We start from the raw sequence: 17,641 nt of genomic DNA on the forward strand, positions 1-17,641 counted from the left end.
AAACGGAGCTCCTTATGGTGAGTCCCCTAGAAAGGATTTCTTTTTATAGAAAAAGTTGTTCCTTTGCTCTTTTCTTTTAACGAAACTGTTTGTTTTTGACAGATGTATACTCGCATACGTGCTATGGAGGCCGAGCTCCTTCAAGGTGTGGAGGATAAGGCAACCATTGAAAAGTTGGAGAAAGAGGTAGCGGAAGCCAATGCGAACATCGCTTCTGCTAATGCGAACCTTGCCTCTGCCACAGCCGCCTTAGTCCTTAGAGATGCGGAAATCGAGAAGCTAAAAGAAAAGATTGTGACAGACACTAAGAACCATGAGGACGCCCTAGGAGAAGCTGAATATATGGCGGGCGAATAAGCCTTCTATTATGGCGAACTGCTCATGGCGTACTTTTCCCTGGCGCATCCCGAGATTAATTTTATAGATCCGCAGTTCGCCGTCCCCGACCCAGAGGACGTAGCCAAATATGACAAAATGTCAGACGCCAAGGAATACCTCCGCGAATATGTTCGGAGATGGATGAAGGGACCCATGGAAGAAAGCAAGCCTTCCACTAATGTCACGCTAGTGGAGCTTGAGGAAGTGCCCCCCCAAGGCGGGTGAAGAACCGATCACTAATAACGCCCTTCCCCTTGGTCCCACATCTTTCGTGGAGAAGGAGGTACCTTTGGCTGGCATATCCGAGGCTTTGGAGAAGGAGGTTTCCCAGGCAAGTGCCGTAAGCAAAGATAGTGTAAAGGAGGATGCTCCCATTATTACTTAGTTGTTTACTTTTTGTAAAAAATCCTTTAAGTACAATTTGTTTAATCCTTCATGACAGCTATTTATTTTACTATTACGTTTGCGTAAGTAAATATATAGGCATGTAGGATTTATTTTGGAGTAGGTGGCCAGCCATACTCCATTGCATGGACCTTTGTGAAGGTTAGAAGCTGTTTTATTCCATTGAAGGAAGTAAAGCTGCCTAGGGGATCAATTTGCTACCTGTCTTTGAGGTGAAGTGATCCGCCCGTAGGACTTGTGAATCCTTTGTTGGGAAGGATATGTAAGAGAGTGTAAAGACCTTTCGTCCAAGGATCGTTTTAACTCTATCGGAGATTGGGATCCTCTCAGAGATGGATCCGCCCATAAGATAGATTCTCTTATGTCTAAGGAGAAAAAGTAGCTATGAGATAGCGATACTTTGTTAATGCGGAGAGCGTTGGATGCCCCCCTTCTTTTTAAGACTGGAATATTGATATTGCTGCAATAAACTTTAAAAGAACACAGATAATAGAACAAATGATGTTTATTAATGGGTGAAATACTTTATTACAGCAAGCAGGTCTTATAGGTGAGCCTCGTTAAAACCTTTAGTAAGAAAAACCACATGGGAAAAAGCTTACTAAAGGAAAAAGAGTACTCAAGACCGTGTGTACACCTCATTTTCTGACAAAATATTTGCGGAGATTTTGGAGGTTCCATGTGCGCGGCAATGTGTTGCCCTCTATGTCCTGAATTTTAAATGTGGCGGATCCAATCTTGTCCACTATTTGATACGGACCAGTCCAGTTGAGCCCTAACTTTCCCTTGCCTTCTCGAGACTAGATTTTGTCGGCCTTTCGGAGCACAAGATCACCTACATTCAGATCCACAAGCTTGGCATTTTTATCATGGTAAGCGGCGATCCGTTGTTTATACGCCGCCATGCGTACATAGGCTTGGTCTCTTCGATCTCCTACCTGATCTAGACTTTCCCTTAGCCTTTTGCCGTTGTCCTCCTCACAATAAAAGGCCACTCTATCGCTTGGGACCTGTATTTCGACTGGGATCACAGCCTCTACACCATGAGAGAGGGCGAATGGTGTTTCTCCTGTGGCCGTCCTAGGAGTGGTGCGATAAACCCATAAAACGCTCGTTAGCTGATCCGCCCACTTCTTATCATGCTCTCCCAGTCTCTTCTTTATCCCTTTTACGATCGTCCGGTTCGTGACTTCGGTCATTCCGTTGGACTGGGGATAATAAACGGAGGCAAATCTGTTCAGAATGCCCAACTCTTCACAGAAAGTTTTGAACTCGCTACAGTTGAACTGTGTTCCATTATCAGTGATGATGGTATGCGGAACACCGTATCTTCCCACGATGTTGTTTTTGACGAATTCCACCATTCGTTCTGCAGTGATGGAGGAGACAGCTTCGGCTTCTACCCACTTGGTGAAATGGTCCACTGCCACTACCACGTACTTCCTCTGTCGGCGAGTTGGAGGGAATGGCCCGACGATGTCTATTCCCCAGAGGGCGAATGGCCATCCTTCTATGATGGGCCTTTGGAGATGTTTGGCAGTATGTGATTCATTCGCATGAATCTGGCAATTATGACAAGATTCTACCAATTTTTGTGCATCCAGTTCGGCCGTGGGCCAGTAGAAACCTGCTAACCTGGATTTCTTCAAAATGGTGGCGGATGCTTCATGGGCCCCACATGACTCCTCATGTAGCTCCTTGAGGACTTGTTGTCCCTCCTCCGGCAGAATACACTTTAACCAAGGGTGGCTAAAAGATTTTCTATAAAGGCCATCGTTGATCATGGAGAAATAAGCCGCTCTTCTAACTATCCGTCGTGCCTCTTCCTTATCCTCAGGTAAAGTTCCACATAGCAGATATTGGCGAATGGCCGATCTCCAGTCATCTTCTACTGTTGTGAGTAGGGATACTTCCTCTGAGGCGAAGGCTGGAGTTATTTTAACTTCGAAGGGACATTGTGGATCTGTCCAGTTCTCCTCACTGGAGGCCATTTTGGCTAAATGATCCGCCTCAGTGTTGGACCCCCGGGGTACATGAATCAGTTCCCATTTGGTTTCTTTTGCCTCAAAGTGATCTAGCAATTTTTTGACTTCTGCTACGTATTTGGCCAAAACATAATCTTTCACCTCGTAATTCTTGATTACTTGATTGACCATTAGTTTGGAGTCACTATAGATCACAATCCGCTCGGGAGTGATTTCTTTGAGTAGGCGTAATCCCAATATCAGAGCTTCATATTCAGCAGCATTATTAGTTGCATGAAAATTCAATTTTGCTGCGTACCGTAACTTTATGTATTGGGGACCCTTGATCATAACGCCTATGCCCGCTCCATTCGCCGAGGAGGCGCCGTCGGTGTACATTGTCCACTCTTCCATTGGAGGCTTGGGATGATCTATCCCTTCCTCAGTGAATTCATTCACAAAGTCTGCCAAGACCTGACTTTTCAAAGCTGACCTGCTTTCATATCTCACATCGAATTCACCAAGGCGGATTGCCCATTCCATCAATCTTCCAGAAGTGTCCGGCTTCTGCAACACCTTTCTCATCGGTATATTCGTTCGAACCACCAGAGTATGAGCCTGAAAATATAGCCTAAGGCGGATTGCTGTGGTGACAACAGCCAACGCCATTTTATCAAGCTTAGAATATCTGGTTTCGGCATCTTTCAGAACCTTACTCACATAATAAATCGAAAACTGCTGGCCGTCTTCCTCTCGTATCATGACCGTGCACACGGCTTTATCCATAACCGATACGTACATGTAGAGGTCCTCTCCTTTCATCGGTCGACTCATCATGGGCGGCTCCGTGAGAAACCGTTTGATCCCTTCAAAGGCCTTTTTACAATCCTCGTCCCATTCGAACGCCTTTTGCTTCTTGATAACCTCGTAAAAGGGCTGACATCTGCGCGCTGAACAGGAGATAAACCTGCCCAGGGCTATGATCCGCCCATTAAGGCGTTGCACTTCTCTGATGTTCCGTGGTGCCTGCATTTCTAGGACAGCCTTAACCTTGTCAGGATTTGGGCTAACTCCTTTTTCGCTGATCATGAACCCTAAGAATTTTCCATACGTCGCACCAAAAGTACACTTCTCTGGGTTCAGCTTAATATTGTGGCGTCGGAGTACGTCCAGTACCTCCTTTACATCATCCGCATGCCTTTCTATGGTTGTGCTTTTAATGATCATGTCATCCACATAGACTGAGTAGTTATCACCTTTGCTTTCTGCGAATATTTTGTTCATCATCCGCTGATAAGTGGCTCCTGTGTTCTTAAGCCCAAAGGGCATGACTTTGAAGCAATAAGTGGCTTGGTGAGTCACGAACGAGGTTTTGATTCTATCTGAAGGCTCTATGAGAATTTGATGATAACTCGACTTCGCGTCTATAAAGGAGTACATCGCATGTCCGGCAGTTCCATCCACGAGTATGTCAATACATGGCAAAGGGTAGTTGTCTTTGGGACAAGCCTTGTTAAGATCTGTAAAGTCGATACACATGCGGTAAGATCCGCCTGCTTTCTTCACCAGAACGATGTTCGCCAACCATTGAGTGTAAAGTACCTCCTCAATGGCGTCCGCTCTTGATATCAACCACAGTTGGCTCTACTTGGACTGGATCAATCATGAGTTTGGCGAAAGCTCCTCTGGTGATGACATTGCACAAACTCCCAGTATCAATCATCACTCTTTTCATCTCCCAGCCTTCCACCATCATAGTGACGACCAATGCATCCGCATGGGGAGAGATTTCAGGACCTACATCGGCAAAGGGGCGATTTAATGATGTTCTGTCAAGAGCGGTGGTCTTTGCCTTTTTCAGCATTGGTTGGTATCTAGGTCCGCCTGCTATGAGATTAATGGTACCCTTTCCCTTCTTCTTTGGGTCCTCTTTGGATCTATCGCCATCTCCTTTCTTGCCATCACTTTGGATGAACCGATCCAATTTGCCTCTCTCAATGAGACGCTCGATTTCCCGAGATAACTCCCAACATGCATCGGTGTCATGGCCATTTTTCCTGTGATATTTACAATAATTTTTAGGATTTTTACCAGTATTGGTGTACTCCCCCCTTTTTGGTTCGGGGTATGAAATGCTCCGTTTGTGTTGACTATTCTCGATCCACATAAGGACTTCACTTTTAGAAGCGTTGAGAGGTGTGAAAGAGGTGACAAACGTTGATTTGTTCTTAGAACCTCTTTGCCTGCTTCTAGAGGAAGAATCCTGATGCTTGTCTTTGTCTCTATCTCGATGGCGAGATTCGCCCTTGTCCCTTTTAGGCGATGACAGTGATCCTCGGCGAATGTCATCCACCTCGATAAAGTCTTTACAACGCTCCATCAATTCTGCCATGCTGGTAGGTTTCTTTCGAATTAGATCTTCTTGCAAGCTCTTACAAGTGGTGTTTCTCACAAAACATTCCACTGCTACGGAGATATCCACATCAACGATTTGTATGCACAATTGGTTAAAAGTGTCCACGTACTCCCGAAGGGATTCGTTCGCCTTCTGCTTTAACTCAAAAAGCTTCCCTGATTTAACCACTGGAGGAATACAGCCGGCGAATTTAGCGCAAAATTCCCTGCTCAATTGATCAAAAATGTTTATCGAGCCCGGAGGTAGAGACTGAAACCACCCATAGGCTGGACCCCCTAGCGTCGTGACAAAAATTTTGCAGAGCACCGGCTCGGTGGCACGATTGAGCTTAAGCAGTATTCGGTATTTTCTGACGTGAGCTTCCGGATTGTCAACACCTGTGTATATAGCGAGATTAGGTATTTTAAAAGCTCTATCTGTTTCCTCCGCCTCAATCCAAGCTGCGAAAGGCGAATCTCTATTGGCGAACGGATTATGCCTGGCATTTTCCTCATTCATACGGAGTACCAGAGCTCTAACTCTATCATCAAAATTCTCCGGATCCGCCCTTGGGCGACCCCTTCGTGGAGATCTGCTTGGAGAGGAAGAAGAGCTTGACCCAGATAATGGATCTGATGGCGAACGCCCTCCTCCGCTTCCGCGTCCGCCTCCTCCTCCGCTACTACCTCCTCCCCCCCCCCCACCTGGGGGAGCTTTCCCACTACCCCCTCCATGGCTTCCCGACGGGATGTGACCAACAGTTCCTGGGGGTGGCGGCGGCGGTGGTCCACTCAAATGGGGTGTCTCCCTTGGCCTTTTACTCCGTCTACGACCAGTAGATGGGGGCGATCGACCACGATGGGAGGATTTCGGTCGTCGAGGCGAAGGTGATTTAGACCGCCTACCTTTCTCCTTTCTATGTTTTTTGTGTGTTCGCCCTTCGGATCCGCCAAGGGAGAGATTTGTCCGTGGGCGCCTCGGGATTTTAGACCCACCCAGATTTAACCCAGGATCCGTAGATCCGCCCGGAAGGGTTGAATCGTTTCTTTGACTTCCTTCTGCGCCATTAGGGAATAACTCCCGATTGATTTGACGTTCTCCACCTGCTGCCGTGGTAGTTACCATAGAATCCGTGTTGTGAGCTTGGAGAAATGAAGAACTTTGGGCGCCCGGTCTAAAGTTTAATAAGGGCTAAGATGATACAGCCGATGTGGACGCCATGCTCCAATGCGGAGGAAGGGTCATAAATGACCACAGGCGATTCCCCGTCTCGGGCCCAAACCGTTCTCCGATTGCTTGTGCACACATGTTGATGAAAGCATCTGGGTTCATACTACTTTCGACGTGCGTTGCAGGAGTAGTTGAATCTGTGCGGCCAGCACTAGATGGTGTAACTAATGGTGTTTCAATCCCTGAAGAGGGATTCTGATCTCCAGTTGTCATAGTTTTTTAATGTGAACGAAAAACCCTTTGTTCGATTAAGGATTCCATGCTCACCGCACCAATTGATAACAAGCAGAGAAATTCTGATCAACTTCCGTCCCTGTGGGGGCTTCGTTGGGTTCGACGGGGGGAAGCTCCGATGCCAAAGTCAGTAAGGTGAATCAAGGGAACAAACTGAATTGACAAAGGATGTGAGAATGTGACCTTGATAGCCTAGGGATGTAGGCTATATATAGCTAGGAAGTCGTAACCTTCAGCAACTAGAAAATCTCCATTAATGCTCCATTAATGGCGGTTACAGGTTATCTTTAACCTGGCGGTTAGCTAATTGATAGCTCATTAATGGTCTTTATGGCCGAGTCGGCGGTTAGCCGTTACTGTGGTGAATCAGGTGAAGAAGGAGATTCGCCTCATAGGTTCGCCAGCGGATCCCTTCAAGCTGGATCAAGGAGATCCGCCCGCCGGATCTTCTTTGGGGATCTGTACACGGCGTTTCTCCAGGTGAATATCCCTTTCGGTCCTTGGGATAATATCTCAATGTTATCAAACTCCACATCCTCTGCCTCCAACTTCGAACAATGCTTCTTATGGCATATGCTCAACTACAAACCCCTGAACATGCCTGTGTTCCTGATCGGGGCTATGCAACGAAGCACTGGAGCACTTCGAATGGGCTCACTCATTACCGAAATTCTTAGGGATCACAAAATCAGCTTTAAGAATGAGGAAAGCATATTAGGTACGGAAATCACCATTGAAGATCTCACTAAACTTGCACACAGTCTTCCCTTTAAATCAAAGAAAGGAAAGGATGTGGTGGTTGAAGCTGAAGAGGAAGCTGAGTCGACCGGCAAAGGAAAGAAGAGAAAGGCAGAAACCACATTCCAAACTGTCAAACGCCTAAAAGTTGTTATGGCTAACTCATCTCCTGCTGAGTCAATCAAAAAGATACCTCAACCTATAAAAGCTGCCCAAAAACGACCTGCCATTGTTCAAGAAGCTGAAGATGAACAAGAGAAAACGGAGTCACCCCTAAAGAGGAAGAGGGTTTCTAGAGTTACATCGTTGGATGCAATTCCTCTGGATGTATCCATTCCAAAGGATTCCTTCTTTCTGCGAACTCAGGAATCTACTGAAAGAACTCAACCTTCAAACAATCAACAAAAACAATCTGTCTCCGCTGAGCAGATGAAGAATCCAGCTACTGAGCCAAGAGATGAGTCAACTGTTGACACCACTACCACAGAAACTGAGCAAGCCTGATTCATCTGACCAACTTCCATCTTCAAACCCTTCTAAAGACGGCAGTGACAAACGATATAAGAAAAAGGCAAACAAACCCCCAATGTTTGATATACTGGATGACTCACCTCTCCATGAACCTATCGTAAGTCTGACTGACTTGGACTTTAACTTCTTCTCCAAGCCTATTACCAAGCCCTCGCCAGTCAAGGAAAATCAAGCCTCTATTCCTCATGGTCAGGAACATGCCAAGTCTACCGACACCGCTGCTACCAGCTCATCAAAGCAAGTGATCGATGAATCCGCTGTTAAAGAGAATGAACATACAATGGAGAAATCTCCTGCTCAGGACAATCTCGAGCTGACTCCTCCTCAAGTCAATGTTCAGCTCCCGACTGACACTGAGCAGGTAGACAATGCTACGGCACCACTCAACTCTCTTCCAGAACAATCAGACAATGTATCAATTCCTGCAGCTGATCACACCACTCAGTTTGTAACTCATGTTGCTCAAATCTCACCTGATCCAAAGGGCAACTCTAATTCTGGTGTGCATTCAGACGAACAACCACCTACAGCGAATCAAAACTCAGTTCCTGAAACTTCTCAAACTGATCCTCTGCAGTTCTTGACTTCTTCCCAGTCTGGGAAACGAATCTTCCAAGCTGCCCAAGAACTCATCGCAGAAATACAAAACACTCATAGAACTGAAACTGAGCGCAGTTCAGCGGAGCCTACACAACTGAGCACCCCCACTCAACTCCTCACTGAACTAAAAGGCCTCAAAGAGCTCTTATGTGTGCTGACTGAAATGGTAGCTCAACAGCCAAAGCAAGAGCTCGCTACCAAAATGGCAAACCTTCACTTGCACATGGTGCAACATATGGACACAATTGAAGGGAAACTCAATGCCTTAACTGCCGCCAACTCTGATGTGGCTAAGTCAGCTCAACTTACTCAAGTCTTAACTGAGTTGACCACAACTCGAGAATTAGTTGGCTCTACCTCTCAATGCACAATCGAGCAAATTGCTGAATCCCTTCGCATGCTAAATTTATCAAGAGAAGAGATGCAAACTGAACATGCGAAGACATCTGAGATTTTTCAACTTGCCAAGGCCACTTATGACCATGTCACACATCAGTCTAACCAACGACACCATTATGACGCTGGCCTGCTCAAAATGTACCATCAGTCTTACGCCATGATGATGGACACCATGAGCTGGATGGGTAAGTCCCTTCAATTTATACTCAGCGCCATCAGTTCTCACATGGACATTCCGGCGTCCAACATGGCTGGTGGGATCAAGGTCTTTGACGGGCTCAAGCATAGTACGGCTCAAATCTAGCAGTATTCCACCCTACTGACTCGTGCTGTTGAACAAGGGAAGTTTTATGCAGCTGTCCCTCAGCCTGTTGATGCTGGAAAAAAGGGGGAGAAAAGCAAAGATAAACATCCAGCTGGAACTCAACAAAAGAAACAACACCCTGGTTCCACTTCTTCAGTTGTCCCCCCTAGCACTCAACCACAGCCTCCTAGCACTCAACCCCAGCAACAAAACAAGACCAAGCCTAACCAAGTCTCCTTCAACATTAGGCGATAGATATTTGTGATATTGTTTACTTGCTTATGTTGTGTTGTGTGCTAAATATTAATATAAACGTATCTTCATTGAAACAACCTTGTTATTTAATTTCTTCGCTTTATGAAAGTCTGCTGTGTTGATCTAAATTCATGACTTGTCTCATATGTCTTCATTGAACAACGTAACTAAAGCTTGACAACATTGAATTAATCATGTACTTGGCCACTGAGTAAAACTACTCAGCCTCAATTAACTCACTCAGCTAACTCCAATATTTGAACTTAATCTTCCGCTAAACTTTATATCAAAACTGAGTGAAATGAGCCTGGTCCAAGAACTGACCTAACTCTGAACACTGACTTTAGACTTACTTGATTAAACCTTAAAATGTTTAAAGTAAAACTAAGTCAGCGGCTCAACCCTTACGGGGGAGAATCTTAAAAAGTTAAGAATAGGTCAATCATCATGGGGGAGCTCAACACTGAGTTCCTTATTGAATATTTTTGTCAACATCAAAATGTGGGAGTTTGTTGAAACACCTTTCCACATGATTTTGATTTGACAAAATTATTCATGTTAATGATGAAATATATTCTACACACATTAAATTTAAATGTTTTGATTTATTCACACTAATGTGTTTGTTCAATGTTGAGATATTTGATTTATAAGACATTAAGATAAAAAGCCTAAAGGCTCATAAGAGGAAGTCAAGTCCAAGTCAACAGATCAAAGCCTCACGGCCCAAGTAGACTCAAAACGCCGTCGTACTGAGTAAGAAATAAGCCCAGCAACAAGAAGGATCGAGAAGCCTTCTACCAATAGCTTCAAGATGAAGCTGCTGAGTTGAATGACAAAAAGTACAAGTCAGCGGCAGAACAGAATAAACTTGGAGACAAAGTATTTCTACTTTGGGTAAAGCTCAGAAGGCGCAGGAAGCTGTCTGGAAGACTTTGCCATAAATGTGGGAACATTCTGTTTCATCTGACGAAAAGCTGCTGAGTACTGACAAAGACAGAAGATACAAGAATATGATTGGCCGAGGACGCTGAGCACGTACTGAGTGAAAGCGACAGGAAGCCGTTTGTCTCCAATGGTTATTTCGAAATTCGAAATCACCGGTGCTTGAAGTGTCACTATAAATAGGCCTCTCAATTGCTTCATTCGGCACAGATCTTCAATTAGGTCGAAACGCTGACCAAATTAATACTTGAAGTTCTATGAGAAAAGCAAAGCAAATCTTACACCAATTCCAATCTTGTGTAAAAGTCTAGAGTGATTTTATTCATCTAAAGTGTCTTAGCAATTGTTGTTTAGGACAAACACTTATCATTTCTAGAAGTATAGAAAGGAGAAGCTGAGTACTCGGTTATAGTACTCAGCGGTAGTAATAGGAGTGAGTAGAGGAATAGAGGAAGGTACTCTTGTATACTCAGCTTCTGTTGTAAAAGGTTTCGTGCTCTACCTTTAAAGAGCTCAGTAGAGGATTCAAAAAGCCCGGAACGAGTTCCGGGGACTGGACGTAGGCGGAGAGGCCGAACCAGGATATGTCTGCTGAGTAACATATTTCTAATCCTTAACTCCTTTATATATTGCTTGCTATAAAACTGACTTAATTAACGAACCCACGGTGAGTTGAGTGCACTGAGAAGCTGAGTTCAGGAATAGACTTTAGTGCTATCTCCTGACTCAAGAAAAGAAACAGACTTAGTCACCAGTTGACTAAGCTTGTGTCTTAAACTACTCTGCACTGCTGTGTAAACCTTTTCTTAAAGAAAAGAAGTCAGCCTTAACGAACAAAAATTTTTTTTGAATAGTTCCTATCCCCCCTTGGAAATAATCTTGTCACGTTACACGGGACCAACACGATAGTCCTTTCATTTGACCATTTTAATTTTCCTCTTCAATATAAATGGGACCTGGCCAGTTTCCTTTTCTTTTTTCACGCACTATGTCATTTTCCCTTTCACAAGACACAAGATACATGACAGACATTTGTTTTCATATCGTTTGATTGTTTTTCGTGACAGTATAATAAAAGTATGTCATCTGAAACTTAAATGTAAACCAGCTCAATTCACATGTGGTCTTCCGATGACACAATTCCATCATCTAAAGAAAACGCGCGTTTTAGTTAAAATTTACTTAATCATCATATGACACTTGTGATAAATGACTGTCATTGTATGCGAAAAAAAAGCGACAAATGAAATTTCACTTACGCGGCCAACTAAAACGTATACCAAATTTAGGCGCTCAATACGTTAGACTGAAATTTCACAGCTCATATATAAACCCCTCTCTCATCCCAAATCCCATTTTAGGTTTCGCCCTCTTTGGCTAAGGCTTCATCTCTCTCATCCCTCTCTATCTCTAGTTGCTTTTCTACATGCAAATCACTAGGACTGAGATCGAAACACTATAATGGTAAGCCATATTTTCTTCGTTCCTGGATATATTAGAGTTTCATTGTTCCTTGCTCTATCTTTTCCTCGTCCGATTTACTCTTGCGTATGTGGATTTCAGCAACTGGAATAAGGATCTATTACTTTTCAGACATATCGTTGAAAAGGTTAGATCTCTCACTTAGATACACTTATTTTACTATATTCATTGTTAGATTCACTAATGAAAAGCTTGAGTCTTTATCTTTTTTAACCTAAGGCAGTATACTTCGTGATGCTGAAAATGTTATGAACTCATCTGATTCCTTTTTATTTGAACATAAATGTGACAGTATTAATAAATAAGCTGTCATCGTAACACGAGTAATATGACAGCCTGCAAATAGGCTTATGTCATGTGACGTGCCTTCACATGACAGAACACAACCATCGTTTGAAGGTCCATCAGATGGTAACGAGCCCCATACAGATTTTTCTCTTGCGGGACGATGGTTTTTAACCATCATCTGAGAGGCTATTTAGCGTAGTGACGCTTTCTTGATTCCTTTATTTCTTCTCCAACTCAACTTTTTTTTTCTTTTCCTCGGTCAACCTGATCTAGCATTTTCTAGTAAGTTCGATTTCGCATCTTTTTTATATTTCAACTCCCTTTTTCCATTTTTATTAAGTGTGACTATAAGTCAAAACGAAGAGACAATCTTTTGAATCTTCATCCTCATCGGTGGTGTCTATGAATTCTTCTCATGATAAACCTGACTTTCATGCTATCTCTAAGGAAGACAACGAGGTTCTTCATGAGTAGGTGGAATCCATTGAAACAGTGGAGGTTCGAGATTTACTCCCCCTACTATCACATTGAGTTTTGCAAGCAACCCTTTAGAGTTTATTCATATTTTGTGCTTTTGATCCTCCTTGGTAGCAGATTTATGCTCTAATATGGGGATTTCAGATTCCTCAGGTATCAATTTCTCGAGGAAAATATTTTGATTTTCCCTTATTGCACCAGATTTGTGAATGGGTTGTTGGATAGAAGTTTTGGGGCCATCACCAACGATTGTCGTCTCTAAAGCTGATGAACTCATAATGAATCTCAGCTCTACGCTCATCCTACCAAATGATAATTTATTCGATGTTTAAGCACTCAGATGCTTAAGTTAGTATCGCTCTTAGAATATTGAAAAGGTAATAGATGTTACAGTTTTGCACATACCTCCAAGATTCCCTTAAGCCATCTACTTATAGGTTGTGGAGGTTCCTATTAGGATTTTAGGGTGTCACCTTTCTATTAGGAGACCGTTTTTTCTGAATAAGTACCCTTAATGTTTATCGCATTTTCCGCATTGTGTTCACACTAGCATTCTCTAGAATGGTTGTTGGCTAAATGACTCATGTCCGGATCCAGAACATCCTAGTGGTGCGACTCGCGAGTTTGCATTCAAACCCTCTATATTGTTCCTTAGGACATTGATGTGTGCTATAAGTTCCCTCCATATGTATCATATTTCCCCCATTATGCTTACACTAGCATTCTCTAGATATATTCCATGTGAGCTCATGCCTCCAGCTATCGATACTGACTACGTCTAAATCTCAAACTCTCAGTCTTCATGGAATTTGGAATGGTGTGACATTGGTTGTTGGTTGGATGCTTGACGTATGGATCTAAAACATCCTAGTGTCGCTCATCAGTCTGTATTCGAACCCTCTATAATGTTCTTTAAGACATCCAGCCAAAACTTCATTGAACTATTCTGAAACGTGATGTACATATTATCAGAAGCCTCTCCTATAGAGTGATAAGAACTTATTTTAAAGCTTTGTTGACGCTTTGATTTCCACACTACAACTATCTTGATTATGATTTAATAGAGATGTCTTTAAGTGGAGCAATATGTAAAACCTCTCATACAACTTTTGTGAGCCTTGACGCTTTCCACCATCCTATGCTGAGATACCCCTTTAAACACACATAAAAAAAATGTTACCTTAATTCTTTCCATGATTCAAAACCATCATTTCTGATTTAATTAAGTCCTAAAATGGCTCAATTTAAGAAAAAAAAAACATAGGTCTAAAAAATGTAAATGATTAATCCAAGTTGCATAATTGTAAAAATAAAATTACTTTTTACTGGAATTGTAACCCAAATGAATTATTATTCAAGTAAAAGCTCAAAGATTTTTTTTTTTTTTTTTTTGACAAAACAATATATATGAAAGGGGTTTTACAAGAAAATGAGATAAATACGTATGATTTGAAATAGAACTCTTACCATCATTGACTGTAAAAAAGCTCCAACAAACTTGCCTTGAAGAAGTGAAATATATTCTGAAAAACCAATTAATATATGAATGAGTTTGGCACCAAACTCCTTTGTATCATATATAAGCCTACCTCTCCTAATTTTGCATTCTTACACAAGCCTAACCTTTCTCTTTTCTCTCTGCTACCTCTTCCATTTAATACCATCTAACCTCGCCGCCCGGATTCCAATCGTTGCCGGAATCTTCTTCTTCATTTGTATATTTTCCAACAAGGTTTGTGTGTTCTTCACACTCTTTCAAGTTTTCTTTGAATCTTGTGAGATAAATATTAATATTAACAATATTTTATTGAATTACAGGCCTCCTTCAACTCCAAGAAGTAATTTTTTTTTTCTCTTTACCTCCTGAAGGTGAATTTCTATTCCTCATTCTTTCCCATTTCCACTCTTTCTTTTAGTTTAGTTTACATTTTTAAGATTTACACATGTCAAAATTCACAAGAAATCAATGGTAATTTCTTAAATTTGGGTCTAATTCATTCCAACATGTATTTTACAAGGAAATGATTGTCTAGCACTTATAAACAACTTCTTACTTACGTTTATATTAGTCAATATGGGACGCTTAACACGAACTCCTCACGCTTATCGGACATTTGGAACGTGAAATTTGCGGTTCGGAGATGAGTTTGACTCAAATTTAAAATGGTATAAAAGCATAATAGTCCAATGTTGGACATACATTATTGGGTTTGGGTCATCTTTCTATATCCAATCCTGTAAACTTTATGCTCTAAACATTTAGCGTCATGCCGGAGGTATTATTAAATATTTCACATTAGCTAGCTGTAAGAAAAAGGATATGATGAAGCTCTTAGACTAGTGGTTGAGAGCATATCTATGACTAGTGAGGTCATGCGTTGGAATCACATCAAAATGAGGTGGGAATTTTTCTTTAATGTGCAATCTTTTTTTTTTTTTTAAAAAAATATAAAAAAAGAATCAGGTAATCTTTCAGATTCAAAATGGCTTTTAAAAGTGAGTGACCAAATGTAAGAATTTCATCATTTATTTATATTTTTGAAAAGGAGATTGTGACCCAATTTTAAGTATATAATTATGTCTCAAATGGCAGTATATCACAAGGGATTTCGTTTCAGTTTCTTTGGCAGTAATTTTTTTTTGAAGTAAAAAAAAAAAAAAAAAATTACTGCCAAAGAAACTGAATTATCCAAATAATTATAGTTAAATAATCTGAATAGCTAATTACAGCCATAACATCATGTGTGATAATAAGCATTATCATAAATAATTAGAGGTTGGCAAGAATTATAGAAATGATTTGAGGATTGTAAAAAATCTTTGACTATAATTGGACTGACAAAGCTATATCAGAAACAAATTTGTTAAAGCTTCCACGTAAGCATTTCAGATTTTTTAATATAAATACATGTTGAATTTACAAGCAAATTGAATCATTGTATTTCTCTCATTTTTTTTTTTTTTTTTTTTTTTGATTCCCTTGATTATCTTCTTCTTCTTCTTAATTTTTTATCATTTTAAATTAGATTATTAAATTGCCAGTATAAAATCCAGAAGAAGAAGAAGAAGAAAATGGGAGAAATGACAAGGTTCCAGCTGGGTGTTATTGGTGCACTGTTCCTTTCAGTTGCTTCATCTGTCTCCATTGTTATATGCAACAAAGCTTTGATGAGCAATTTAGGATTCCCCTTTGGTAATTTTTATTTAATTACTATAAAATTAATCAGAGGGCGAGCCTTGGCGCAACGGTAAACATTGTTGTTGTGTGACTGAAAGGTCACGGGTTCGAGTTTTAGGAGTGGCCTCTTGCCAAAAAATTTGGCAGGGGAAAGCTTGCCCCCAGTACACCCTTGTGGTGGGACACCTCCTCGGACCCTCGCTTAAGCGGGGACGCGTAGTGCACCGGGCTGCCCTTATTATAAAATTAATCAATGTTAATTTAATCTAATCTAATTAATTTTTATTATTTTGTTAAAAACAGCAACAACTTTGACTAGTTGGCATTTATTGGTGACATATTGCACCCTACATTGTGCGCATCGTTTCAATTTGTTTGAATCAAAGCCTATAGACATGAAGACTGTTATGCTTTTTGGTATTCTTAATGGTGTTTCTATTGGTTTGCTTAACTTGAGTTTGGGTTTTAATTCCATTGGATTTTACCAGGTATTTTTTTTTTTATTATTTATTATTTTTTAATGATTAATTTATTCTTTAATTTGATTATTTTTATTAATGCAGATGACAAAACTTGCAATTATTCCATTTACTGTTCTATTGGAAACTTTTTTCCTCAAAAAACAATTCAGGTTCATTTCCTTTTTTTTTTTTTTAATCTATGATTTGTAAAAAAATATAATTCACAGAGATTTTACTAAAATAAATTTGTTATAATTTGCAGCCAGAAGATTAAATTTGCTCTGTTTGTTTTGGTGGTTGGAGTTGGGATAGCTTCGGTGACAGATCTGCAGCTAAATCTGGTTGGGACAATCATATCCATGCTTGCCATTGCCACAACCTGCGTCGGCCAAATTGTATCCTTTTCTTTAACAAATTCATAGTTACTTTGATAAAAACAAATTAACCGTAACTTGCATTTAGATAAAAGAAATCAATAGCATTTTATTAATAAAGTTTTCTATTCAAATCGGACTTTTATAACCATCAGAGGCTCAATATAACTAAAATTAAAATTCAATCCACCAAAATTAGAATCATCTGAACAAATACGGTTTTAAAAAACCGTTTTGGAACTTTTTTTGTTATCTAAATTTACGGTTTTGAAAAGAGTGAATTCTTAACTGAAATATTAAAAATAGCTGACAAATACGATACAGAAGAGGCTGAATGTGTCATCCACGCAATTGTTATACCAATCAGCACCATTCCAAGCAGCAATTCTGTTTGTTTCAGGGCCTTTGGTGGATCAATTTCTTACACACAAGAATGTGTTTGCTTTTAAATACTCTTCAATAGTACTAGGATTCATAATCTTGTCTTGTGTAATATCAGTAAGTGTGAATTTCAGCACATTTATGGTAATTGGTAAAACATCACCAGTTACATATCAAGTCCTTGGACATCTCAAAACATGTCTTGTTCTTGGATTCGGATATACCCTATTACATGATCCTTTTACATCTAGAAACGTCTCTGGAATTTTAGTTGCTATTTTTGGAATGGGTTTATATTCCTATTTCTGCACTCAAGAGAACAAGAAGAAACAATCCATTGATCTTTCTTTACCTCCTCTTCAGGTAATTTATTTTATTTTATTTTATTTCATTTGTTTTGTAATATTATTAATTAAATTAACGTTTTTTTTTTAAAATTCAGGTGAAGGAGAAAGATAATACACCACTCTTACCTATGCAGGATAAAGAAAATATTGAGCCAAAGAAATCCACGAAGGACTCTTTGGTCTAAAAGCAATTATTTTATCTTTTTGTACCCATTTTATAGGGTGTTGTATGTCTAATACGACTTTGATTCTTTCAATAAAATACTCTTCGTTTC

At 40.7% G+C, this 17,641-nt stretch overlaps 1 protein-coding gene across 3 annotated transcripts; it reads left to right on the plus strand.

Moving 5' to 3' along the window:
* The first annotated feature begins 14,111 nt into the window (after window positions 1–14,111).
* On the plus strand, window positions 14,112–17,641 carry LOC136221857 (UDP-xylose transporter 1). Of its 3 annotated transcripts, none has more exons than XM_066009312.1 (8): window positions 14,112–14,357; window positions 14,444–14,494; window positions 15,652–15,818; window positions 16,107–16,291; window positions 16,367–16,434; window positions 16,527–16,659; window positions 16,945–17,382; window positions 17,462–17,641. In XM_066009312.1, the coding sequence occupies exons 3-8, from the start codon at window positions 15,698–15,700 to the stop codon at window positions 17,549–17,551; spliced, it is 1,035 nt and encodes a 344-aa protein (XP_065865384.1). In that variant the 5' UTR covers window positions 14,112–14,357; window positions 14,444–14,494; window positions 15,652–15,697; the 3' UTR covers window positions 17,552–17,641. The 3 variants fall into 3 exon arrangements, with proteins under 3 accessions (XP_065865384.1, XP_065865385.1, XP_065865383.1); XM_066009313.1 differs by having other exon boundaries at window positions 15,680–15,818; XM_066009311.1 differs by having other exon boundaries at window positions 14,113–14,357; window positions 15,668–15,818.

This window comes from Euphorbia lathyris, chromosome 3 (assembly GCF_963576675.1).
Source record: "Euphorbia lathyris chromosome 3, ddEupLath1.1, whole genome shotgun sequence".
Lineage (NCBI taxonomy): Eukaryota > Viridiplantae > Streptophyta > Magnoliopsida > Malpighiales > Euphorbiaceae > Euphorbia > Euphorbia lathyris.